The sequence below is a fragment of the Sander vitreus genome, chromosome 3 (genome assembly GCF_031162955.1).
Source record: "Sander vitreus isolate 19-12246 chromosome 3, sanVit1, whole genome shotgun sequence".
Lineage (NCBI taxonomy): Eukaryota > Metazoa > Chordata > Actinopteri > Perciformes > Percidae > Sander > Sander vitreus.
In genome coordinates, this window is record NC_135857.1 from 7,424,044 (window position 1) to 7,447,669 (window position 23,626).

The following is a 23,626-nucleotide window of genomic DNA, read 5'->3' on the forward strand; positions in this document are numbered from 1 at the left end:
AGCAACGAAGAAGGTAGCGGAGCTAGTTGATAGATTAAACTTTTGCCGTATCCGGTCGGCAAAACAGTGGATGAAACATTTTGCGCACTGAACTGGATGACTAGTGGCTGCTGAACGTCAAGCTCCTCAACAGCTCTGAAAGCTAAGCTACCTAGACAAACATGGGAAAATGCTCATTTTTCCGATAAATGGCTAGAGGACCCGGCGTTTTAAGACTCGCTCAGGCCTGTAGAGCGGAAAGACCGGCAGGCTTACTGTTCAATTTTTAAATAGGGAGGATGCGGGGTTAACGCTCTTCGGTCGCTTATGCAATGTACCAGCCATAAATCTGGAATACGCGGAGAACAGTTATCAATCTCCAGTTTCTGTGCTGCTGCAACCGCAGGCCTACACCACCACAAACCAGTGCCACCGTCCAAACCAACGTTACGGCTACAGCATTGACTACGGTATAAACGTAATATACGTATAAACCTGCAACTCAATGGCGTGTTGGTTTTAAAAAATATTGAGAAGGTATCAAAAAGGTATTGAATTGACCTCCAGGATTTCTGTATATATCCTAATCAGTGTTGGGTGTAACGTAACTACTTTTTTTTTCCTCTCTTTTTTTAAGTAGTGTAACGCGCTAATACTGAAAATTTGCTGGATGGCGCTCTGAGCCAGGCGGACACAAAGCTGACAACCTCACAAATGGATGCTGTGGAGATGGCCTCATACATACGCGCAGCGGACCGCTGTGGACTTGTGTCGGTTGCATGGACACGCAAAGATATCCAAAAAAGAGGCTGCATGTGTCTACGACAATGCACGGACCATCGTGGCTGCACGACCGATACAAGTCAATACAGACATTACATAGTATACACTAACACTATGTAACGCCGATGACCTGCCGATGTGCATTCATCCCGCGCTGGACTCGTTCATAATGAATCAGCCGTCACTCTGTGAGTAGAGAATCCAGTCTGCAGTGTAGTTCAGACACTTCACTGATAAACCAGAGATTGGCTGTATGGTCAAAGATAGTTTTTGTATAATTAACTTCAGTCTCTGCCAGAGACGCCTGCTTTTAAAAGTAACATAAAAGTAACGAGTAAAGTAAAAAGTTACTTTCCATAGGGGGTAACTAAGTAAAGGATTACTTTTTTAAGAAGTAACGAGCAAACACTACTTTTTTAAAGTAACTTCCCCAACACTGACCCTGATTTTTTTTTTAAAAACACACACACACACACACACACACACGCACACACACACGTCATATAATTAGAATATCATGAAAAAGTTGATTTATTTCAGTAATTCCATTCAAAAAGTGAAATTTGTATATTCATTCATCACACACAGAGTGATATATTTCAAATGTTCATTTCTTTTAATTGTGAGGATTATAACTGACAACTAATGAAAATCCCAAATTCAGTATCTCCGAAAATTAGAATATTACTTAAGACCAATACAAAAAAGGATTTTTAGAAATGTTGGCCAACTGAAAAGTATGAACATGAAAAGTATGAGCATGTACAGCACTCAATACTTAGTTGGGGCTCCTTTTGCCTGAATTACTGCAGCAATGCGGCGTGGCATGGAGTCGATCAGTCTGTGGCACTGCTCAGGTGTTAGGAGAGCCCAGGTTGCTCTGATAGTGGCCTTCAGCTCTTCTGCATTGTTGGGTCTGGTGTATCGCATCATCCTCTTCACAATACCTCATAGATTTTCTATAGGGTTAAGGTTAGGCGACTTTGCTGGCCAATTAAGAACAGGGATACCATGGTCCTTAAACCAGGTACTGGTAGCTTTAGCACTGTGTGCAGGTGCCAAGTCCTGTTGGAAAATGAAATCTGCATTTCCATAAAGTTGGTCAGCAGCAGGAAGTGCTCTAAAACTTCCTGGTAGACGGCTGCGTTGACCCTGGACCCCAGAAAACACAGTGGACCAAAACCATCACTGTGGAAACTTTACACTGGACTTCAAGCAACGTGGATTCTGTGCCTCTCCTCTCTTCCTCCAGACTCTGGGACCTTGATTTCCAAAGGAAATGCAAAATTGACTTTCAGAGAACATAACTTTGGACCACTCAGCAGCAGTCCAGTCCTTTTTGTCTTTATCCCAGGCGAGACGCTTCTGACGCTGTGTCTTGTTCAAGTGTGGCTTGACACAAGGAATGCGACAGCTGAAACCCATGTCTTGCTTACGTCTACGACGTGCTTTTTCTGAGATACTGAATGTGGCGTTGTCATTAGTTGTCAGTTATAATCCTCAAAATTAAAAGAAATAAACACTTGAAATATATCAGTCTGTGTGGAATGAATGTATACATTATACAAGTTTCACTTTTTGAATGGAATTACTGAAATAAATCAACTTTTTCATGATATTATAATTATATGACCAGCACGTGTGTGTGTGTGTGTGTGTGTGTGTGTGTGTGTGTGTGTGTGTGTGTGTATATATATATATATATGTGTGTGTGTGTGTGTGTGTGTGTGTGTGTGTGTGTGTGTATGTATATATGTGTATGTATGTGTGTATATATATATATATATATATATATGTGTGTGTGTATGTATGTGTATATATATATATATATATATATATGTGTGTGTGTTATATATGTGTGTAGCTAGGGCTGGGCAAAATGGAGAAATTAACACAACCAAATACATCAATATCGATATTATGATACATGTTGTAGGGTTGACTATTGGGGCTTTCACAAAATGTTCACACAATGAGATTATAGATAAATAATTATCAGTAATGCGGATATAATGACTAAGTGGGTAAAGGCAAATAATAGAACAGCTAGAACAGTTCAGAAAATTACATCACTTTACTGCAATGCAGCCTTTAAAACCAGGAAAAGACAACACTTGTCCATGTCACGATATTACGATATCTAAAATTTAAGACAATATTTAGCCTCATATATTGATGTTGATATAATATCAATATATTGTCCAGCACTATGTGTATCATGAAAAGGCTACAACTTACATTTCACTGTGTAACCCTGTGTGGTAAAATGCCAAATAAAACCAACGTTAAACCTTGAGGGTAGATGGAGTTACCCAGCTAACATCATAACGCTCACAGCAGACTCCTCTAGCCAGAAGAAGCGGACCGCAATGAATTTTCATCTGGTGACAAATTGACCGCTGGTACAAAATGATGTGGCAATCGATCTTATGTTGTTGAGATATTTCATTCTAGAAGAAAGTGGTGGACCGACCCACACTGCCATACCTAATAGCCATAGTGGTTAAGGTTTGGTCAAGGAAAAACTACAGTTTCTTAAAATGTGGGTTACATTTTATAGCTTTGGTAATAATTTATATTGGTTTTGTTAACATTGTACTCACCAAAGGACCTGTTAAGAAAGGGGGATTGTGTCTAGTAAACTAATAGTTTCAACAGGAAAAATGACGCAGTCAGACAGTCACATGATGGAAACTAACCAACAGATCACCCGGATGATCTAAAACACTTTATTTGGAGGTCAAACTTAAAGTGGTGATGCTAATAATCCATTATTACACAATAAAACAGTAAGTGCAAAGAGCTAGTGCAGAAGATCAAGTTGATGGATGTGATAATATTATATATGTGATAATTTTACTGTTCACCTTGGTATTTATTTTCAAATATGTTTGACTAACCTGTAGGGGTGTACGATTCTGAAAATGTCACGATTCAGTTCTGATTTTTAGGCTCACGATTCGATTCAATATCGATTTTCGATTCAAAAACGATTCTCGATTCAAAAAAACGATTAGTATGTAAATGTAGTTACTTTACCCATGTGATTGCAGTAGACATACAATTTAAAAGAAAAGAAACAACAAATTAAATGTAGTTTTGATATTACTGTATATTTCTTTATACAAAAATAAAAACTTTTGCAACTAAAAACTGAAAAAGTGCCAAGCTTTGGCCAGCTTTCAAATACATTTAATTCAAGTATAAAACTTGAATAAAAATAGCTTTTACATTTAGCTTTAAAGTGCTGTACTCAGATCAAACAAAAAATACTGCTTAATGTGGTTTAAGGAGTACTTCAGCTACCAGGTTGACTGTTGAAATGTGAACTCGACTGGGCACATTGAACTTCCTAAAATTGGGCCCTTTCTTTTTAGAACTGTGGCAACTACAGTCCATTCAACAGAACTTGTGTGATGTGTCAGAATCACATAATGGATACACATTTAGGTGTATGTGTGTGTAACCAGTTCATAGTCCACCACTGGCTGGAATCTGTACATTCTTTTGCAGAAACAGAAGCTGGTCTACGTGTTTTGGAGTGAGCTTGCTCCGCTGTGCAGTTACGATGTCTCCGGCAGTTGAGAACACTCTCTCTGACGCAACCGTGGGAGTTTAGAGCACTGAAAGAGTGCGTTGGTTGACTGGCACATTAGGAGAGGTACTTTAGGTTGTTGTTCATCCACGTCTTTAATGTTAATCTCTGGGTGATGCCGTACCATGTGAGTTCTCAAGTTTGTGGCGTTTCCAAAATACTTAACTTTCGCTTTGCAAAGCCTGCATATCGCATGATTCCTATCAAGTTCTGTCTTCCCCTCGAGGTTATAAAAATGTGCCCAAACTCTAGCCTTCAATGAGGATGGAGCGTTCTCTTAATACATCCATGGGATGGAGCAGGTTGAATAATTCTTTCTGTGAGGTTTGCCATTGTTTGCGCCGACTAAACTACCTCCGCTGCACTCCTTCTTCTTCTGATTATGACAAGAGTGCCCAGGCGTCAGTGTGAATTTGATGCAGCGCCATCTATGGGAATGGCGAGGTAATGTCATTTCAGGACAATAGTGTCAAAATCAATTTTTTGAATTCTATGAATCGATTTTGAACTAACCTAACCTGGGGGATTGTTTGCAACCTCTCTGACCATTTAACCATTTTTTTTGCCCTGTTTGACCTATTTTAGTGATGTTGCTGTGTTCTCAGCAATAATTTGTTGAGTACCCTCACTGTTATTATTATTGATAGAAGTAATGGCGAGGGCAGGAAACCTAAAACCCAAGTTTTAATTAACCATTATTTTCCTTATTCCTCCGGTTATACCCTAACCACTATTAGTTTAAACAAATAAATCTACTTCGGTTAGGTTAGAATTATGCTCATGTCAATAGAGACTTGGAAGAAGGCGAGCTGCAGGACTGGATAGGTACGGGACGGGATGCAAACCAACCAGTTACACAATAACACAAACTAACCTACCAATGGAGGCAGCGGTAGAGCAGCATCCCGTATTCTGCGAGTTAAAAAAACAGTTTTTGTCAAAGGAGTCTGGTGGCTTTGAAGAGTGCAGTGATAACGGTTTCGTAAAGGCTTCGTAAAGGGCTGTCTGACAGCAAGGTAAAGTGCTGAAAATATTCTAAATATAGATGTTTTTAGACGTCTAAAATACGTTTAGCTGCCGCTGCAGGACATTGCTTAGCTTCCTTGTCGGTACTCCTGCCTGATTCTTCAAACTGGGGGCGTGTAATTCAGTTCAATTTTATTTATTGTGTCAAATCATAACAGGAGTTATCTAAGGACACTTTACAGATAGAGTGGGTCTAGACCACACTCTTATTATTTACAAAGACCCAACAATTCCTCCCCAAGAGCAAGCATTTGGTGCAACAGTGGTGAGGAAAAACTTGTATTTTGTAGCAATTTGTATGATGAACAGTGGCAGTTATAGTACCAATAAAGATAATTATAACTATGACTAGAAATAATAGCAGTAGCAGGGCGTCAAGCAACTCCACGGCAGCAACTGCAAACACTATCCAGGTGCCACCACAATCCAAGGAAAACTGCGAGGCAAGAAAACACTCCTGGGAATAAGCTCCCCGGAGGTAAGTTAGTAACAAGCATTACTGGGACATTAATGCACACAAATGGAAAGAGAGAGGAGAGAGGCGCTCAGTGTGTCAAAGGAAGTCCCCCAGCAGTCTAAAACTACAACAGCATAACTAAGAGCTAGTCCAAGGCAAACCTGAGCTAGCTCACAAAGGGTTGGTAGATGAATCCGACAACTATGAAGAGAAGCAGAGAGAAGGTAGCTGTAGCTAACACACTGACTATGGAGAAGTAGGTCATACAAAAAAATCAAAAAACACTTAAAAAAAATCCAAACTATGCTTTTAATAACTCTCCCTAAACATTTCAGCTGCTGTCTCAGAGGCTGTTTTTTATTCAATGACACCAGGGTCTCGCTATCTTTTGTCAAGTTTAATAGTTTTTTCAAGGGTGTATAGAACGAGGGTGGGGGCTTGTGAGGCAAAACCTTGGTGTTGATGAGCCTGAGCTGACTTCACCCGGAGGCAATGTTAACCAACAGCTCTATTCAATACACTGCTCTATTTTCATTGCATTCTCAGGCAGGTTGTTGGCAAGAATACAATACAATAAAAAGTGCTATTTGTATCATTTTACCATTAATAAAGCAATGCCACATTAATATTGAGACAGTACAAAGTAGTAGAAATAGTAGTAGAAAGGAGCATTTACAACCACAAAATCCATGAGGTTGGATTTTTTGGGAAAATCTTCTGGACTGCCTTGTAGCACTTTGCTGCTTTAGGTAAAAAATTAATCAAAGCTTCAATGGTAAAAGCAAATCATTGAAGGACTAAAGGGGTAATAGAAAAACTTCCTCCAACACATCATTTCAAGTTAGGGAAAGGAAAGAACAAAGGGAACAGGACACAGACAATTGTGGATTGCCAAAAATCTAGTTTCAATGCAGGGGAGTAAATATTCTAAAGTCAAGGTTCACTTACTACCTTTTCTTATAGCTTTCACCATGGTCTTCATCAGGTGTCATAATGTGACCTAAGTTAGAAGATATGTAGATGTAATGTTATAGTTATATTTTATATATTAACAATTATGTAATGACACATGAGCTACTTACATTCACTGATGACAACCCTGATATGTGGTTGAAAGCTTTGTAAAAGCTAGTAAGTGACATGTCATGTTAGTGTTCCCAATACCAAGAATTAACTATATAGCTTTTAATATTTATTTTATTAAATGATTACTAAACAAACTTAGGGGAGCTGACTATGGTCCCAGAGCACATTTTTGCCCTGGGTCCCCCCAACAAGTTAATGCGGCCCTGGATACATGGTCTTTTTAAACTTTAAGCAGTGAGAATTACACTTAAACGACCAGTGTGAAGTTGACCTCTTCTAGTATTTGCCCTGTGACTGTTAAATATAATACTATTATGTCCTAAATTAAAATTTTCCTTTTAATATTAGTACCAACAATGTTGCACAGTTTGTGATTTGTAAATGGTTTGTGTCTTGACCATTTCTTGCCAAGATGCCACCTTCATCTCCACTGATCTGCCCTCTCAGACAAACAGGACTCCTGGTGATGGGACCAGAAAACAGTCAGAGTTACCAGCTGATTAAGGACACCCTGCAGAGGAACACGGTTCCTATGGTGATCCTGAACCGGGACAACTTCAGCCAGCACATTCCCCATGTCAACCTGGCTGAGGGAGAAGGAGCGGTGGTGGACATCACTGCTGGAGTTTTGTATGCTGACCGTGTACTCAAGACTGTCCAGGTACAGCACAGATACTGCTGATAGAGTATTAGGTATGTTGGCTTCAGGAAGTGATGTCAGGAGTCAAGGCCAATCATGTGGTCTTGGTTGCAGCTTTTGCTGGAAAATGTTTTGTACATTTCTATCTTATAGATTCATTTTAAATTCATTTATAGTATCAAATCATAACAAGAGTCATCTCAAGACACTTTGCAGATAGAGTAGGTCTAGACCACAGTCTATAATTTACAAAGACCCAACAATTTTCCTCGAGCAAGCATTAGCCAGACTTATTTGGTGCATCAGTGGCGAGGAAAAACTTCCTTTTAAGAAAGACCTTAAACCTCAGAAAGACCCAGGCTCTTTGACAAGACCCAGGCTTTTTGTTTTATTAGCACCTTCAAATTCCACAATATGTGACAGGTAATATCAGATGGTGCACACAACCGAGAAACACAAATCGAACAAGAACAAAACCCCCTAACCCTCTGCGGTCTCAAGGAAAACAAAACAAACAGAAACCACACCTTGCCTAATCACTCTCACAGACAACACTCTAAGTCTGATATTTTGTGCTGCTGCACTTTCCCATAGGCTGATAGTTGATGATTTGGCTTTGTTAATCGTTGCTGTAGAGAACTCAAGCATAACTATGTCTAGAAAATACGCCAACCACTATTTTATACAAAGCGAGTGGGGGGGGAGCCAGCGTTGAGCTATAATTTTCTTGGTTGCAGTTGAGCCAGCTAGCCAAAATTTCCTCTGTCTCCCAAGCAGGTGTAATTTAGAGTCGTCATTACGTAACAAAACAATCGGGTCAGTAGGAATTCGACATCCTATCTCATCAAATATTATTGATGTTGTTTTATTCCAGAACTCATGCACCTGTTCATACTCCCAGACCATATGCAGGAAAGTTCCAGTTTGTTCAGGTTGACAGAAAATACAATAGGGAGTGGGAATGACTTTAGAGACGTATCTCTTCTGAGGAGTCCAATATGTCCTATGACATATGTTGAAGTGGATATACTGGTGATTTGGATTCTTGGAACAGTAGAAAATGTCCCAAACTGTATCCCAATTAATTGTGTTCCCCTCAGGGCTTAGCTCTTGCTCCCATTTCTTTACTATTGAGAGTCATAGTTTAGCATAAATCTTGGACACTAATCCTCTCACAGGAAGATCAACAAACCATTTAATGACTGTTTCCCCATGGCACTTCATAACATTTTAGGGCTGATCTTAAGTGAAGATAAAAGTAGAATGTCCTGGGGACCTCAAAACTATCTCTCAGGTCTTCAAAACTCAACATACCTTTCTCATTGAATAGCTAATCTAAAGTATAAATACCTCTATCACTCCACTGCTTACAAGCAAAGGGTTTGTTACCAGACATTAAGTGTGTATTGTGCCATATTGTGGTATTCAAATCAGTCACTTATTGTTGTAGCGTAGTTGCTCCTCCACCTGTTTAAAGTTGGCCAATGTGTTTGTGATAATAGGGCCATAGGTTAGCATAAACTTTTTTGGACACACACCTGCAAAGGCAAGGTCTTGCAGTCTTACCCTACAGTCACATTAGCTACAAGAGACAGAGACAAAGCGACAGGCTACCATTCATTTTCAATGGGGATGGCCGTTTGCCACGAGCAAGGCAGGGCCAAAATAGACAAGAAGTTTATTTTATGCAAATGCTGAGCGATGCAACAATGCAACTGCCAATCGGAGTGATGGCAGCGTAAGGGCAGCGTGACGTATGTCAGTGGCTCGAGTCGAAGAAAATAATTCAAGATGGCGGCAAACGCTTCAGGACATCGTATTTATGTATATATCTGATATGTTTGGCATTTTATCTCATATTTTGTTACTTTTATCGAGAAATAAATACTTTTAAATCCAAAAATATCTTTCTTGTGACTTGACAGGACCTCTGAAGTGACTTGTAAGACGTGGTTGAAGGTAGCACCGGAGAATTTCTGTTTACTGTTGCCAAGCAACCGGGAGTAGGCTAGGCACGCCCAGGAGCGCCCACAAGCGAGTGCATGTTGCTCTCTTTTGTAGCTAATGTGAATGTAGGGTTAGACTTCCAGTGAGGTTTTGCTGTATTTCTCTCCATGGAACTGTAGATGAGGGGTCCATCCACACTTTGAGGGCCCGTAGCTGAAAGGCTCTGTGATACATTTTAAGGTTGGGGAGGGCCAGGCCTCCCGTGTTTGTGGTATGTTGCCGCAAACGTGAGCAAATGTGACTCAGCTTTGTGAGCACAAGCGCTGCCAAGTATCTGGCAAGAAATAAAGCACAAATGGGCTCAAAGATTTGTTTGTTGATGGCAATACAATAAGTTAAAAATAAATAGTTTACAGTTAAAGAACAGTGAAAATGTGGATACAAATGTATACTTGTGTTTGAGAGTGTTATTTGTTGTGTTAGCAAGAAGTAATGCATTCTGATATTTCATTTATCAGTTCCTTGCCAGGTTTAAATAAGTTATGAGAGGAAAATATTTTTATTTGGTGTGAAACACACACATATACCTATTTTTATGCTTTTTTGTTGGTTTTAAAATTTGTATTAATATTTATTTTATCATATTTTATTAATAAGCACAGGTGTCTAAAAAGAGAAAAAGACTTGCACTTTCTGTTTGCAGTTTTGTGTTATACAGTATTTGAAATAAAAAAACATTTTCAGAAATATACGTTCTTTTTTTGTATTATTCTTGAACATTGACATGGCCCTTCAATCAGATAACGTTGGCAGCAGTGGACCACAGCTCATTAGAGTTTGAGACCCCTGGCCTAGGTTGTTCATTGTTCCAAATATACTGCCGAATTAAAGTCTCAAGTTTCTTCCAGAAATGTGGGGGCTACCACAGAGTTGTCAATTGTTATAGTCAGGTCTTGGGTAGGAGAGCCCTTCCCTGGAAGGAAAAGGAGCTCAGTCTTGTCGAGGTTGAGTTTCAGATGGTGGGTGGACATCCAAGAAGAAATGTCAGTCAGAAAGGGCGAGATACGTGCTGCTACTTGAGTTGCAGACTCCGGAAAAGGAGAGAATTAGTTGGGCGTCATCTGCGTAGCTGTGGTAAGAAAAGCTGTGCGACTGAATGACAGACCCGAGAGAGTTGGTGTACAGAGAAAAGAGGAGGGGACCCAGGACTGATCCCTGAGGAACCCCAGTTTTGAGTGGGCAAGGTTCTGAGGTAGATCCTCTCCAAGTTACCCGGTAGGTTCGGTCTGTCAGGTAAGATGTGAGCAATGAGAGTGCAGAGCCTGAAACACCCAGATCCTGGAGTGTTGAAATGAGGATCTGGTGGTTCACTGTGTCACAGGCAACAGAAAGGTCCAGAAGGATGACGACAGAAGAGAGAGAGGTTGCCACAAGTAGTTCCACTTTAGGCGGTCGAAAGCCTTTTCTGCGTCCACTGATAAAACTGCTGCCGTTGTTGGAAGGTTTTTGGCTTTTTCTATTACATGGGTGGACTAGCTTCTCGACAAAGCGCTCTAGGCGGAGTGCCAAGACTTTGGAATAACGCTTAATATCAGTCCCAATGAGGCTGATGGGCCTGCAATTTGAGCAATCTGTAAGATCTTTGCCCTTTTTGGGTATAACGGAAATTAGCACAATGTTGGTTTGTTGGTAAAAAGTACCCATCTCTATGGCTGAGGTTAAAGCTTGTAAAATGGTAGGTCCTAATGTGTGAAAGTACTGTAGAAGAAGTTCTGATGGAATTCCATCCAACCCTGGCGTCTACCCTTTTTTAACTGTTTTTAATGCTGATTTTAGTTCCTCTAACATTATAGGTTGACCCAGTTCTTCTGCCTCCTCTAGGTCAAGAAGAGGCATGTTTAGTTCTCTTAGGAACTCCTGGCACTGTGTCAGATCTGGGTTGCAGGAGGACTCATACAACTTTGAATAGAAGGATTGAAAAGTGGCGCTGATATCTTTAGGATTTGTTGAGATACCTCGGTCTGTGCGGATGCTGTTGATAGTAGCTCTGGATTTTAATTTCAGAGCAAGCAATTTGCTTGGTTTACAGCCATTAAAATAATAATTTTGCCTCACTCTGTACATTATGAATTCAGCTATCCTTCTTAGCAGATCATTTAGCTCTGTTAGACTTGTGACTAAAAGAGTATGTGTAGATTTAGAAAAACAGTCTTAAGAGACTGCTCTAAAGATTGACAGCATTTTTCCAAATCTGCAATCCTTGCCTCTCTTTTCCTCTTCAAGTTGACCGTGAAGGAAAATGTGAAATCTCTAATAAATCCTTTAGTTGCCTGCCAAATAAATGCAGGGTCAGACACTGAGTCAGTATTAATTGATATACACTCAGTCAGTTTGGCTCTAAATTCTGCATCAAAAGCTGTGTTCTGGAGAAGGGAATTATTCAATTGCCACCTCCTAGATCTTTCTTCTAACATATCACAATGGAATGTGGTTATCAGCGCATTGTGATCAGACAGAATTGCTGGTTCTATTGCTATCGTGTGGAACATTGCCTTAAGCTCACTGGAGCACAAAATATAATCAATGCGGGAGTGGGTGAGGTGACGTGGAAAAAAAGGTGTAATCCTTGCTTGTAGGGTTGTGCATCCTTCAAATATCTGTTAGATAGATAGCTAGATAGATATTGATCCCAAAAATGGGAAATTACAGTGTTACAGCAGCAAAATATCAGTCACACTGCACAGAATATACATAATACTAGGATACAATATACATGAAATAATAGGATACAATATACATACATACAATATACATGAAATAATAATAAGATAGAATACAAGAACAAATATTTAAAATATATACAAGATGGTGAGATTCCACATGCTCTAAACATGTCTGATGTATGTATTTAGGCCTTTGTAAGATTGACCCCTGATCTATCCTGATTTAAATCTAGTACTGCATTCATGTCTCCCCCTATAATTAGTGAATATTCATTGAGATAAAGCAATTAATTGGTTAGGCGCGGGAAAAAACTTTCATCACCTAGGGAGGTGTTCCAGGCATGTCCAGCTGGGAGGAGGCCTCGGGGAAGACCCAGGACTAGGTGGAGGGATTATATCTCCACCCTGGCCTGGGAACGCCTCGGGATCCCCCAGTCTGAGCTAGTTAACCAGGTAGCTGGTACGGGGTACCAATAGTCCTCACCACACCCAGGTTTGAGTATGGCCCAGGGTCCTTTGCTGTAGGTCTTCCCCTCTCGCTCCCATTTCCTTTCCATCGCTATCTAAATTAGGCATATAAAATGCCTACAAAAATTAAATATAAAGGCTGGTTTGATCAGCCTACTACTAGCCTACTACTGCTTTGAGTGAAGCTGAATGTTTCAACCATTTATTTAAAACTAACTATTTTACCCATTCCTAATCATTTCAGGTGTTTAGTTCTTACTTTTAGCTATTTGTTTCTACCATTTATTCATTACTTTTAGCTTCCTGTTCAAACATTCTGTGCTCCCTTGCTAACTAGTTTTCACACACTCTTACAGTTGTGTTCAAAATAATAGCAGTGTGATTTAAAAAAGTGAATAATGCTCAAAATCCTTAGAATAGCTTTTAATTCCATAATATCATTGCATTGGGAACAAGGTTATTATAGTTTTGCATTTTTCATTAGTTTTTATTTTTATTTCGTTTTGACTTTTTGTTTTCAAATTCAGTTTAGTTTTAATTAGTTTTTAAAGCGGGTTTGCTAGTTTAGTTTTTATTTTTTGAAAATGCTTAGTTTTAGTTTAGTTTTTATTAGTTTTAGTCTTTTTTGTAATATGGGTTATTTGTCGGGTGATTTAAAAAGGTCAGAAAAAGTTTGTGTAATAATAACTCAAACAAAAACATCATACAATTTTAGAAATATATATTCACGATGTATTCAACAATAACACCAGTAAATAAAATGTAGCCTACATATGGTCATAAATATGTAAACAGTCTACACAAGACGCAGTATGTGCAAAATGTGTAAGTGACGTGTTCCAGGAAAAAAAACTAAACAGCCAACAGACTAAAGAAGACCGACATGAACAGGTGTTTTGAACTTTGGTTCGAGTAAAGTGGCGAACTTTTTGAAGTCAATCGAGTCACACAGTTGTGAGACATCCCAGTATCGGTACACATATTAACCCACGCTTCCTCCCGCTTTTGGTGTTCCTGTGTATGTACTAACCAGCAGCTGTCAGGGCGCCGGTAAAAGCCCTCCTGTAGTGTTCTCTGTCCTGCTGTTGTCTCTGTTGTGCTGCCTGGCCCTGTATCCATACAGCCATGCCCGTAACGTTACCGGGGTTAGCTTGTGTTTCGGGGAAAGGGGGCTTTGCGTTCTTCTTTACCTTGTTAAGGTAAGATATGTTAGCGTCCTAGCTTGTGTGCGCTTCTCAAATGTACTTTCAAATTCGTGGGATTTTTTCCTGTAATAAATTGACCACATATTTTACCACCTTCCACTGCAAGGCACTTTTATCTGACACAGTCATAATCAAATAGGACTACCGCTTTCTTCCGACTTTCGGTACCGCCATGATGCCAGGCGAGAGGCACTGAGCCACGGACATGTTGTGTTCAATTTGACGTGGAATGTCGGAATTTCTGGGTTCCCAGTCGGAAACTATACATGTCTACGGGAAATGTCATGGTTGGAGAGATATAACGTTATATAACGTTGGAGAGATATAACGATATAACGTTGCTCTATGAAAAATCGACAAAGACGAAAACTAAGGACATTTACTCGATCATTTTATTTTAGTTAGTTTTGCAAACAGACATTACAGTTTTAGTTTAGTTATCAAGTTATCAACCAAGACTTTGCTCGCTTACTGGTGTGTTTTGGGTCATTGTCTTGTTGAAAGACCCATTTCAAAGGCGTTTCCTCTTCAGCATATGGTAACATGACCCCTTCAAGTATTTTGATGTATTGAAACTGATCCATGATCCCTGGTATGCGATAAATAGGCCCAACACCACAGTATGAGAAACATCCCCATAACATGGTTTTTGCACCACCATGCTTTACGGTCTTCACAGTATACTGTGGCTTGAATTCAGTGCATGGGGGTCGTCGGACAAACTGTCTGCGGCCCCTATACCCAAAAAGAACAATTTTGCTCTCATCAGTCCACAGAATGTTGCGCCATTTCTCCTTTGGCCAGTCAGTGTGTCTTTTGGCAAATTTCAACCTATTCAGTACATGTCTTTTTTTCAGCAATGGGACTTTGCGGGGGTTTCTAGCTGATAGCTTTGCTTCACATAGCCTTCTTCTGATCGTAACAGTAATCACAGGTAACTTTAAGTCTTCTTTGATTTTCCTGGAGCTGATCACTGGTTGAGCCTTTGCCATTTTGGCTATACTTTGATCCATTCGAATGGTAGTTGACCATTTTTTCCCACGTCGTTCATGCTTTGGATGCCATTTCAAGGCATTTGAATTCATTTTGGCTGAGCAGCCTATAACTTTCTGCACTTCTTTATATGTTTTCCCCTCTCCAATCAACTTTTTAATCAAAGTCCGCTGTTCCTCAGAGCAATGTCTGGAACGACCCATTTTGTAGAGTATTTCAGTGTGAAATGCACTATAACCAGCATGCACAACATTTGCTTCCTTCCTTCTTTAAATATGGGCCATTATTGACACCTGTTTCTTCACAGAATCAACAGCCTCACTAATTGAACACAACACTGCTATTATTTTTAACATGCCCCTTTCAATTACAGATTCAATTACACAGAATGAGCAGCATGCATGTCATGATTGTTGGGTCTGTTGGTTTTCTATGACTCTACAACACTTAGTAGTAAATTATTTGCCATTTAGAAATATCACTTCTACCAAAAAATTTGATTTATGAGGTTAGTGATGTTGGACTGCTATTATTTTGAACACAACTGTACATAACTGCAACATGCAGTGTTAAGGTGTTACGGTTGATATGTGGACATATTCTTTCAATCACATCATAATTTATATATATTTTTCAAATACTTTTCAAAGTTGAGCTACTCTACGACCATTCTGGTCAACTCCAGTGAATTTATGAGGACTATGGTTAACTGCTCCTCAGATCTCTGCAGGGTAAATCCAGACAGCTAGCTAGACTATCTGTCCAATCTGAGTTTTCTGTTGCACGACTAAAACAACCTTTAAACGTACACATTCCACCAAAACAAGTTCCTTCCTGAGGCTATTTTGCAGAGGCACCGTCATTGTGTCCGGGGCTTAGTGCCACCCAAGACGATTCTGATTTGGTTTAAAGAAATGCCAATACACCAGAGCATGTTTTTCTCCCATCCCAGAATGCTGTGTGGACTAGCCAGACCTTCATCTGCAGCGCTGTGGAGGAAGGTCTGGCAATGCAAGACTACTTGGAAGATAATCCTGAGATCTTTTGGTTCTGAAGACGGAGAACAGAAGTCATTAGCAACTGGCAAGGCATGCATGCCAGAGGCAAAACCTGAGATTTTGGTTTAGCAAAGTAATGAGCTAGATGTCGAAATACAAACACACTTGTTATACTAAACATTCCGGCGGAGACTGGAAGAGAGGCCGAGGTATATGTGGAGCTTTAGAGGAGCTGGATGAGGATCAGGTGTGTTGACTACTCAATGAAAGGCAGGTGGAGAAGAGCGGCAATCAGGGAACTACTCACAGTTTTCCAGTGCAATGAGGGATCATAACCGACTTTTCAGGTGTGCTCGCTACAAGTTTTACCTCCAAATATAGAGGATTAGATGATCTGGATAAACTGTTGGCATGATTGTCTGACAGCTCGTGTTTCTTTCCCTGTCTGACTTTTTTTCCCGTAATATCAGTGTAAAGAAATCTCAGCAACTATTTGGTGAGTGCAATGTCAATGTGACAGTGCTACAATGCTAATATCACAATTGTAATAAACTGTAATTTTCCTCTAATCTGAAGTCTAATCAAGACTAATCATGGAGGTCTATAAAGTTCATTCACCAGAAACGTTCCGGATCTTGTGTTTTTTTTAAGGAATTTTAAGGTCTTTTGTCTTCTTAGTAAATATGAGAGTAACACTGTGTCTACATCCTTCACGTGCTAAAACAAAAGGCATGGCCCTTTCAGATCAATTTTGTAGGAAATTTGCCAGCATTATTTAATGCAGCAATAGCAAATTAGCCAGTATGCTATTCAAAAAAATATACATAAATGGGTCTTCATGTCTGTTCCATGGTTCTTGGCAAAAACATTCACAAAAGAACTGGATAATTGGGTTGTAAAATACCAAGATGTGGATAACTGAACATATTTAATACCCATTGTTTTAATCTAATAATAGCTCACACCAGGAATATCTTTGAGCAATACATTCACATTACTTGACTCTGTCAGCAGTGAGAAAAGGCACTGGAGGAGAACAGACTCATCCATGGCTTCCAGTTCAAGCACAAAACACTTCTTTGTTATTTCAGTGAGGTGCCATTCTCAATTGACTGAACGGATTGTTCAGCCGCTTTACTGTGAAGCAGCAGTCAAGTATAAATTTGTGATAGATGTGTAATACATCGGTGGATTATTGCTTTGTGCATTGTCATTGCATGACAGCCCCTTGACTTTAGTGTTATCTATCTGATACTTAATACATGTCGCAATTGATCTACCTTATTTAATTACCGTATTGGTCCGAATATAAAACAACCCTGATCATAAGACGTTTTCAAGACTCGTTTTTGGAAAAGTACTTTATAAAAGCCAAATATTGTTTTCATAAAGAAAATAATTTTTTTGAAAATGAATCTAATAAACACACATTGACCAAAACAAGGTAGGCTGTTGTTTTTAACATCTTTTAAATAAAATATTTTAAATATCTTTTTAGATGAAAGTGTCACATTTAAATTAATGGTAAATATTTCCAAGGCCTTCAGCTGGTAATGGGCATCCCATCATTACGTTTTTCTGTCACGTAATCACACACTCTCCTGTCAATCTCTTGGAAGCAGCCGCTTTGAGGACCACGGTATGTTCTCTGGCTGTTTGCATTTTTAGACGTGTGTAACATCTCCATGACAATGCCTCGTCGTACTTCCTTTCTACTTCCGACTTCCAGGTTTTTTTGTAGCTGGATATATCATTTTGTTTTGTCTATGTATGAATGTGGATAACGTTAGTGATATTGAGATGCTTGCTACAGTTACACTTCTAGTGATCAATCGGCAAAAACACGTTTTATTTCTCTGAGTCATGGCTTTGTTCTAACGCCGCTGGGCTATCTCTCTCTTCAGTCACTCTCTATCTCTCTCAACCATATAACGTTACCATGCTTTCTGGCGCTCGTTGAGGCTCCGTCTAAAACTCTGCTTTTTCGACCAGCTGTTTGTAACATTAAAATGAATTGCGGATCATTTTATTTCTATAGTTTATAGCTGACTGAATGAGGCCATTCATCCAGTTGTTCCTTGTCCCTGTTTGCTCAGTGCCGTAAAACTGTGTGTACGGGACAGGAGGTTTCTACCCGGTAGTTATTTTAAACAAACATTGTCAGTGGTCATTGTATCATACAGTATATAAGTGTATAGTATAGTACAGCCATGTTAGATTTGTTCATCCTTATTATACTTATAGGGACAGTGGTGCTTTGACTAAATGCTAAATGCACATGCTCAAATGATCACAAAAGTGATGCCAACACATTGATGTTAAGCAAGTATAATGTTCGGTCTATGTTCACTGTCTTAGTTTGGATGGTAGCATGCTAACACTTGTATCATCACACACTAATCATCACTAAACACAAAGTGAAGTGATCAATAACACTATGTTCATCTTGTCTGTGAACATTCCACTTGACCCTAAGATGATATTGCTGCATCTGTATCCAATTAATTTAAATCTGAAACCCCAAACAATATAAATGTATTGATTTTGCTATACTACAGGCACAAAGGACTATAGCTCCTATCTGGAAGAAAGTAGAGGCACCTACAATTGTTGTTTGGATCAAGAATATAGCACGCAATGTATGTCCATGGAAAGATTAACGTATATATTAAAAAAACGAATTGGGGTTGTATAAGAAAATCTGGAAGCCATTTGAATTACAGTATTCAGAAATAAGAAAAGGGGACATAGGGAGCTTCTACAGAGGGTAAATGTGGGACAGGATACCTCAGATTCAAATAAGTGGTAAACCCCAGAAGGGAAATGGGCTGAGGCATGTCTTGAGGGTGATAGCTATGGTGCAATTCTTATTTGTTTTTGTATTTATGTATATCGTTACTTTGCTAGAGGTGCCATTGTTCTGTGCATGCAATACTGTCATATAGTTTGCTTTTTGTTTTTTGGCTCTTGTAACACGGCAGATCTTGGAAGAGTTATTTTGTTATGGGCTGGGACGATTCTGCTTAAGTACTTATGTACTATTACATCATGGTCATGGATGAGCTTTTACTTAAGTACAAGTAAAACTAAAAAGTAGCCAATTTAAAATGTACAGCTTACACTGCATAATAAAGCTGTTGCCTTCCCTGCATTTGCAGCCCAAGTGGTCGCTTAAATACGGTCAGGGGTTAACTTCATTTCCTTCGAGTTCAACTTCAGCAAATTTTAACGGGGCTTTGCATTTAGCTTGGTCTGCACCGCTGGTGTCTGACTTGTCCGTCTCCATCCTTCTTGTAATTTTAGCGTAAGTGAAGACAAACTGGTGCTGCCCGTCTTGTCATCATTCACTGCAGTAGTTTCCGGGGCGCGATTTTTTCCTTGCATTTTTTATTTACCCTACTTTTTTTTACTCAGTAACAGATGTGATTTAAAATGTAGCAAAGTACAATCCTTCTAACAAAACATACTTAAGTAAAAGTACAGATTTAAAAAACTTCTTAAAAAAGTAGAAGTACATAAAAAAAACTACTCAATCACAGTTGCGCAAGAAATTTAAATATATTAATGAAAAGTCAATAAAAACATTGTTACATTTTTTTTTTTTTAATGGTCAATTTAGATATTGAATGGTGGAAATCCTTTCCGGAACCGGAGCCGTTCAATAAGTGGCCGCTCACTGAGCTCTATTAAACAAGTGAAAAAAAACAAGTGGCAAACAAGGACAGCCCTGTCTTGTACCTCTTTGGTTCTATAATTTACATTTTAACTTTATGGTATTTGTATTTTAGATTTATTTGTTTGTTTTCTATTTCGTAATTGCATTCTTTAAAGGGGACATATTATGCTTTTCCGTATTTTCTGTCATATCTATAATGTTATAATGTCGGATTTTCATGTTAAACGTGGCCAAAACTAAATTTCAAATAATGAGGTAAACATATTTTAGAGAAATCCCCGTGAGCTAAAATGTTCAGATTTCCAACTGTTCTGAACGCTCCAGTTTCAAAAGTGTTTTCTACTCTCGGCTAAGTATTACGCAACTCTAAGCCGGACTTCTGTGATTGGTTATCTGCTCCAGGCAGTAACTACTGTTGTGCTGTGTTAACATTGTCGCATGTAGCTACATGCTACGGCAGTAAACAATCATCTTGGCTGCCAGTGTGGTTAAATTCTCCCCAATTCTGGGTCACATTACTCCTGAAACTTTTCTGGTTATGGAGTATTTGATTTAAAAGCCTTATCTGCGATTTTTGACTGTAGAAAGTGATGCTATATTCCATTAGTGTCCACTGCTAACTATAGTAGCTACATGCTAACGGCAGTAAAAGTTGTCATCTTCGCTGCCAATTTGTTAAATTCCCCTTAATTTTGGGTTGCGTTACTGCTGAAACATGTCCGATTGGGTAGTGTTTGGTTCAGAAGACTTTATCTGTGATTTTCGACGGTAGAACGTGCTGCTTCGTTCCATAATCTAACGTTAGCCTACTGCTTAATATTAACTTGCTGCATGCTAACGCCACATAGCTGTAGCTAATCCTTGGCGGCCAATGTTGGTCATTTCTCCCCAATTTTGGGTCACTTTACTGCTGGGACATGTCCATTGGTGTAGTATTTGGTTTTGAAGCCTTTATTGGTGATTTTTCACGGTACAAAGTCCTGCTATATACTCTGTTGAAGTAGCTCAAGCTGATACTAGTGAAACAACCGCATAGGCTGCGGAGCAGAGTGCAGATTCCAGGAAACACTCTGACCAATCAGAACAGACTGGGCTTTGTCCGGAGGAGGGATTAAAGAGACAGGCGCTCCTACAGAGCGTCTCATACAGAGGGTGAATACAGGTGTAGCAGCCATGGGCAGTATGAGAAAATAAAGTGTTTTTTGAACAAATACAAAATACAAGTATTAACCTGAAAATGCTATATAATAGTTGCCCTTTAAATAAATAGGGCCATTTAGATGTTTTAAGCAGCTATTACTGATCAATCTTTGTTACATATTTCAAAGCACAGAATGACATACTGTACTGTAGATTAGAAAAATGATATCAGTGAAGGCTTTCCATTAACACTGTTCTGTCGTTCTTTTTTCCCAGGGGCAGTTTCAGAAGTTGGGTGGGGTCATAAGAGACAAAGAGAAGGTAACAGACATCAAGCCTGGCCCTATTGTGACAGTGTCAACCTCTGCTGGTGTTTATCGAGCTAAGAGTGTGGTGATCACCGCTGGACCCTGGGCTAACAGACTGCTGGCCCACACTGGCTTACAGTTGCCACTCAAGGTATTCAAACTCTTAGGGCCCTATCTTGCACCCGGCACAGCACAGCGCAAAGCCCAACGCAAGTGTCTTTGCTAGTTTAAGACCAACGCAGTTGTCAATTTCCCGTCCAGCGCCCACATCGTTTAAATAGCAAATGCACCTGCGCCCATCTTTGCGCCCATGGGCGTGCTGGTCTTACAGGGAGGTGTGTTCAGGTGAATTGTTGGCGTATTGCTATCTTGAGGCAGCGGGAAGTGATCGCACCAGTGACCAACAAAAAACTGGTCTAAAGTCAATAGCGCAGCATTTCATTATTTTAACAGCAAATTAGTCAAATGCGCCTAGGCTTATGCACAGCGCGCGCACACTATGCTTGTTACACACACACAGGGTAGCGTAGCAGCACACAAACATGCAAAAGATTACAAATAAAAATATCACGGTGCAAATCCGCCGTCATAATAGCAATGCGCCAAGGTACAAACGCGCCCGGCTTTTAAAGGGAATGGGAGATGACACACTGATTGGTTTATTGCATGTTACGCCCAAAACACACCTATGAATTAATGAAGACACTAAGTACAACCCTTTTGAGCCATGCGCCCAGCGCACGGACCCTTTTTTCCGCCATCAAACTAGCAAAAGTGGATTCACGCCGTGCACTTAGATCGTTAAAATAGGGCCTTTGGTGTCCCACATGCAATAATGTTTGTATAGCTGCGTATATGGGTCAATGACGAATAAGGGTTGGCAAGATGAGAAAAAAACAACTTTGAAAATGCTTTTTTAGAAGCATCTTTGAGTTTCGTTAAAATGTATATTTTGTGTTATTGTAAATTTATTTCATTTGAAATAGGATTCGCACCATATTTTTTTTATACAAAAGGTAGGGCCAAATGGACCTAAAATGTCAAGTGGTAGAACCACAAAAGAATGGTAAATATTTAGTATTTCATCCACTACATCCACTATGCACTCATACAAATTTAACAAAAAAAATTTATTTTATTAGGATTTTTTCTTTTAATATTTGTTATTGCAAATATATATATATCAATATTGTACTCAGGTGTAAATTAAAGTAGAATATTAGGATTCAAGAGGTTAACATATATGTATGATACCTAGAGCTGCAACGATTAGTTGACTAATCAATTAGTCGATCACTAGAAAATAATCGCAAACTATTTTGATAATTGATTAATTGTTAAATTGATTTTTCATGCAGAAATGGCAGAAAATGCAGTTTTCAGTCTATCAAATATGGAGATTTCCAGCTTTTGTGTTTTATCATATTTAAATGAATATCTTTGGGTTTTGGACTGACAAAACAAGACATTTTTCACTATTTTCTGACGTTTACACCACACCACAGTCAGGGATGCTTATTACGCCGTCCCCCATGCTGCACTGGGACTATCTGACCACGTCATGGTCTCCCTGATCCCCCCCTACAGGCAGAAACTTAAGCTCTGCAAACCTGTAGTGAGGACATCAAGGAAGTGGACCAGTGTAGCTGTGGAGCATCTCCAGACGTGTTTGGACTCTGACTGACTGGGATGTGTTCAGGACTGCTAACAGTCTGGATGAGTACACAGAGGCTGTGACGTCATACATCAGCTTCTGTGAGGACTGCTGTGTTCCATCATGCACCAGGGTGAGTTTCAACAATGACAAACCCTGGTTCACAGCCAAACTCAGAAGGTTAAGGTTGGATAAGGCAGAGGCGTTCAGGAGTGGGGACAAAGACAGACTTAAAGAGTCAAAGTACAAGTTTAGCACGGCGGTGAAAGAGGCTAAACATCGGTACTCTGAGAAACTCCAAAAACAGTTCTCAGCGAACGACTCTGCTTCTGTCTGGAGAGGGCTCAAACAGATCACCAGCTTCAAGCCCAAAGTCTCCCAACTCCACCAATGACCGACGCCTAGCCAACGACCTTAACGAGTTCTGCTGTCGCTTTGATGGACAATGGGTCAGTCCTGTAACCATCCCCCTCAACACCTCCCAACAAAGGGTCTTCCCTGATACCGTCCCCCGCGACACCGCCCAACAGCTCCAGCTACAGTGCATCACCTCCACCTCCCCCACCTTAAAGGTCCCCCCCCTCCACCTCTCCACCCACCTCAGTGACGACTCTCTCCATCAATGAGGAAGACGTCAACAGACTGTTCAGGAGACAGAACCCCAGGAAAGCTGCTGGACCGGATGCTGTCTTCCCATCCAGCTTGAAGCACTGCGCTGACCAGCTGTCTCCAGTGTTCACAGACATTTTCAACACCTCACTGGAGACATGCCACGTGCCAGCCTGCTTCAAGTCCTCAGCGATCATCCCTGTTCCCAAGAAGCCAAGGACCACAGGACTTAATGACTTCAGACCCGTCGCCCTGACCTCTGTGGTTATGAAGTGCTTTGAGCGCCTTGTGCTTTCTCACCTCAAAGCCATCACTGACCCCCCTCCTGGACCCCCCCTT

At 39.9% G+C, this 23,626-nt stretch overlaps 1 protein-coding gene across 2 annotated transcripts in view; it reads left to right on the forward strand.

The window, feature by feature from the left end:
• Positions 1 to 23,626, forward strand: part of pipox (pipecolic acid oxidase) — a 70,931-nt gene that overhangs the window by 7,412 nt on the left and 39,893 nt on the right. For both annotated transcript variants that reach the window (XM_078245832.1, XM_078245831.1), the window contains exons 3-4: positions 7,374 to 7,587; positions 20,993 to 21,175. In XM_078245832.1, the coding sequence (XP_078101958.1) occupies positions 7,374 to 7,587; positions 20,993 to 21,175 (397 nt within the window). The remainder of the gene's footprint in view (positions 1 to 7,373; positions 7,588 to 20,992; positions 21,176 to 23,626) is intronic.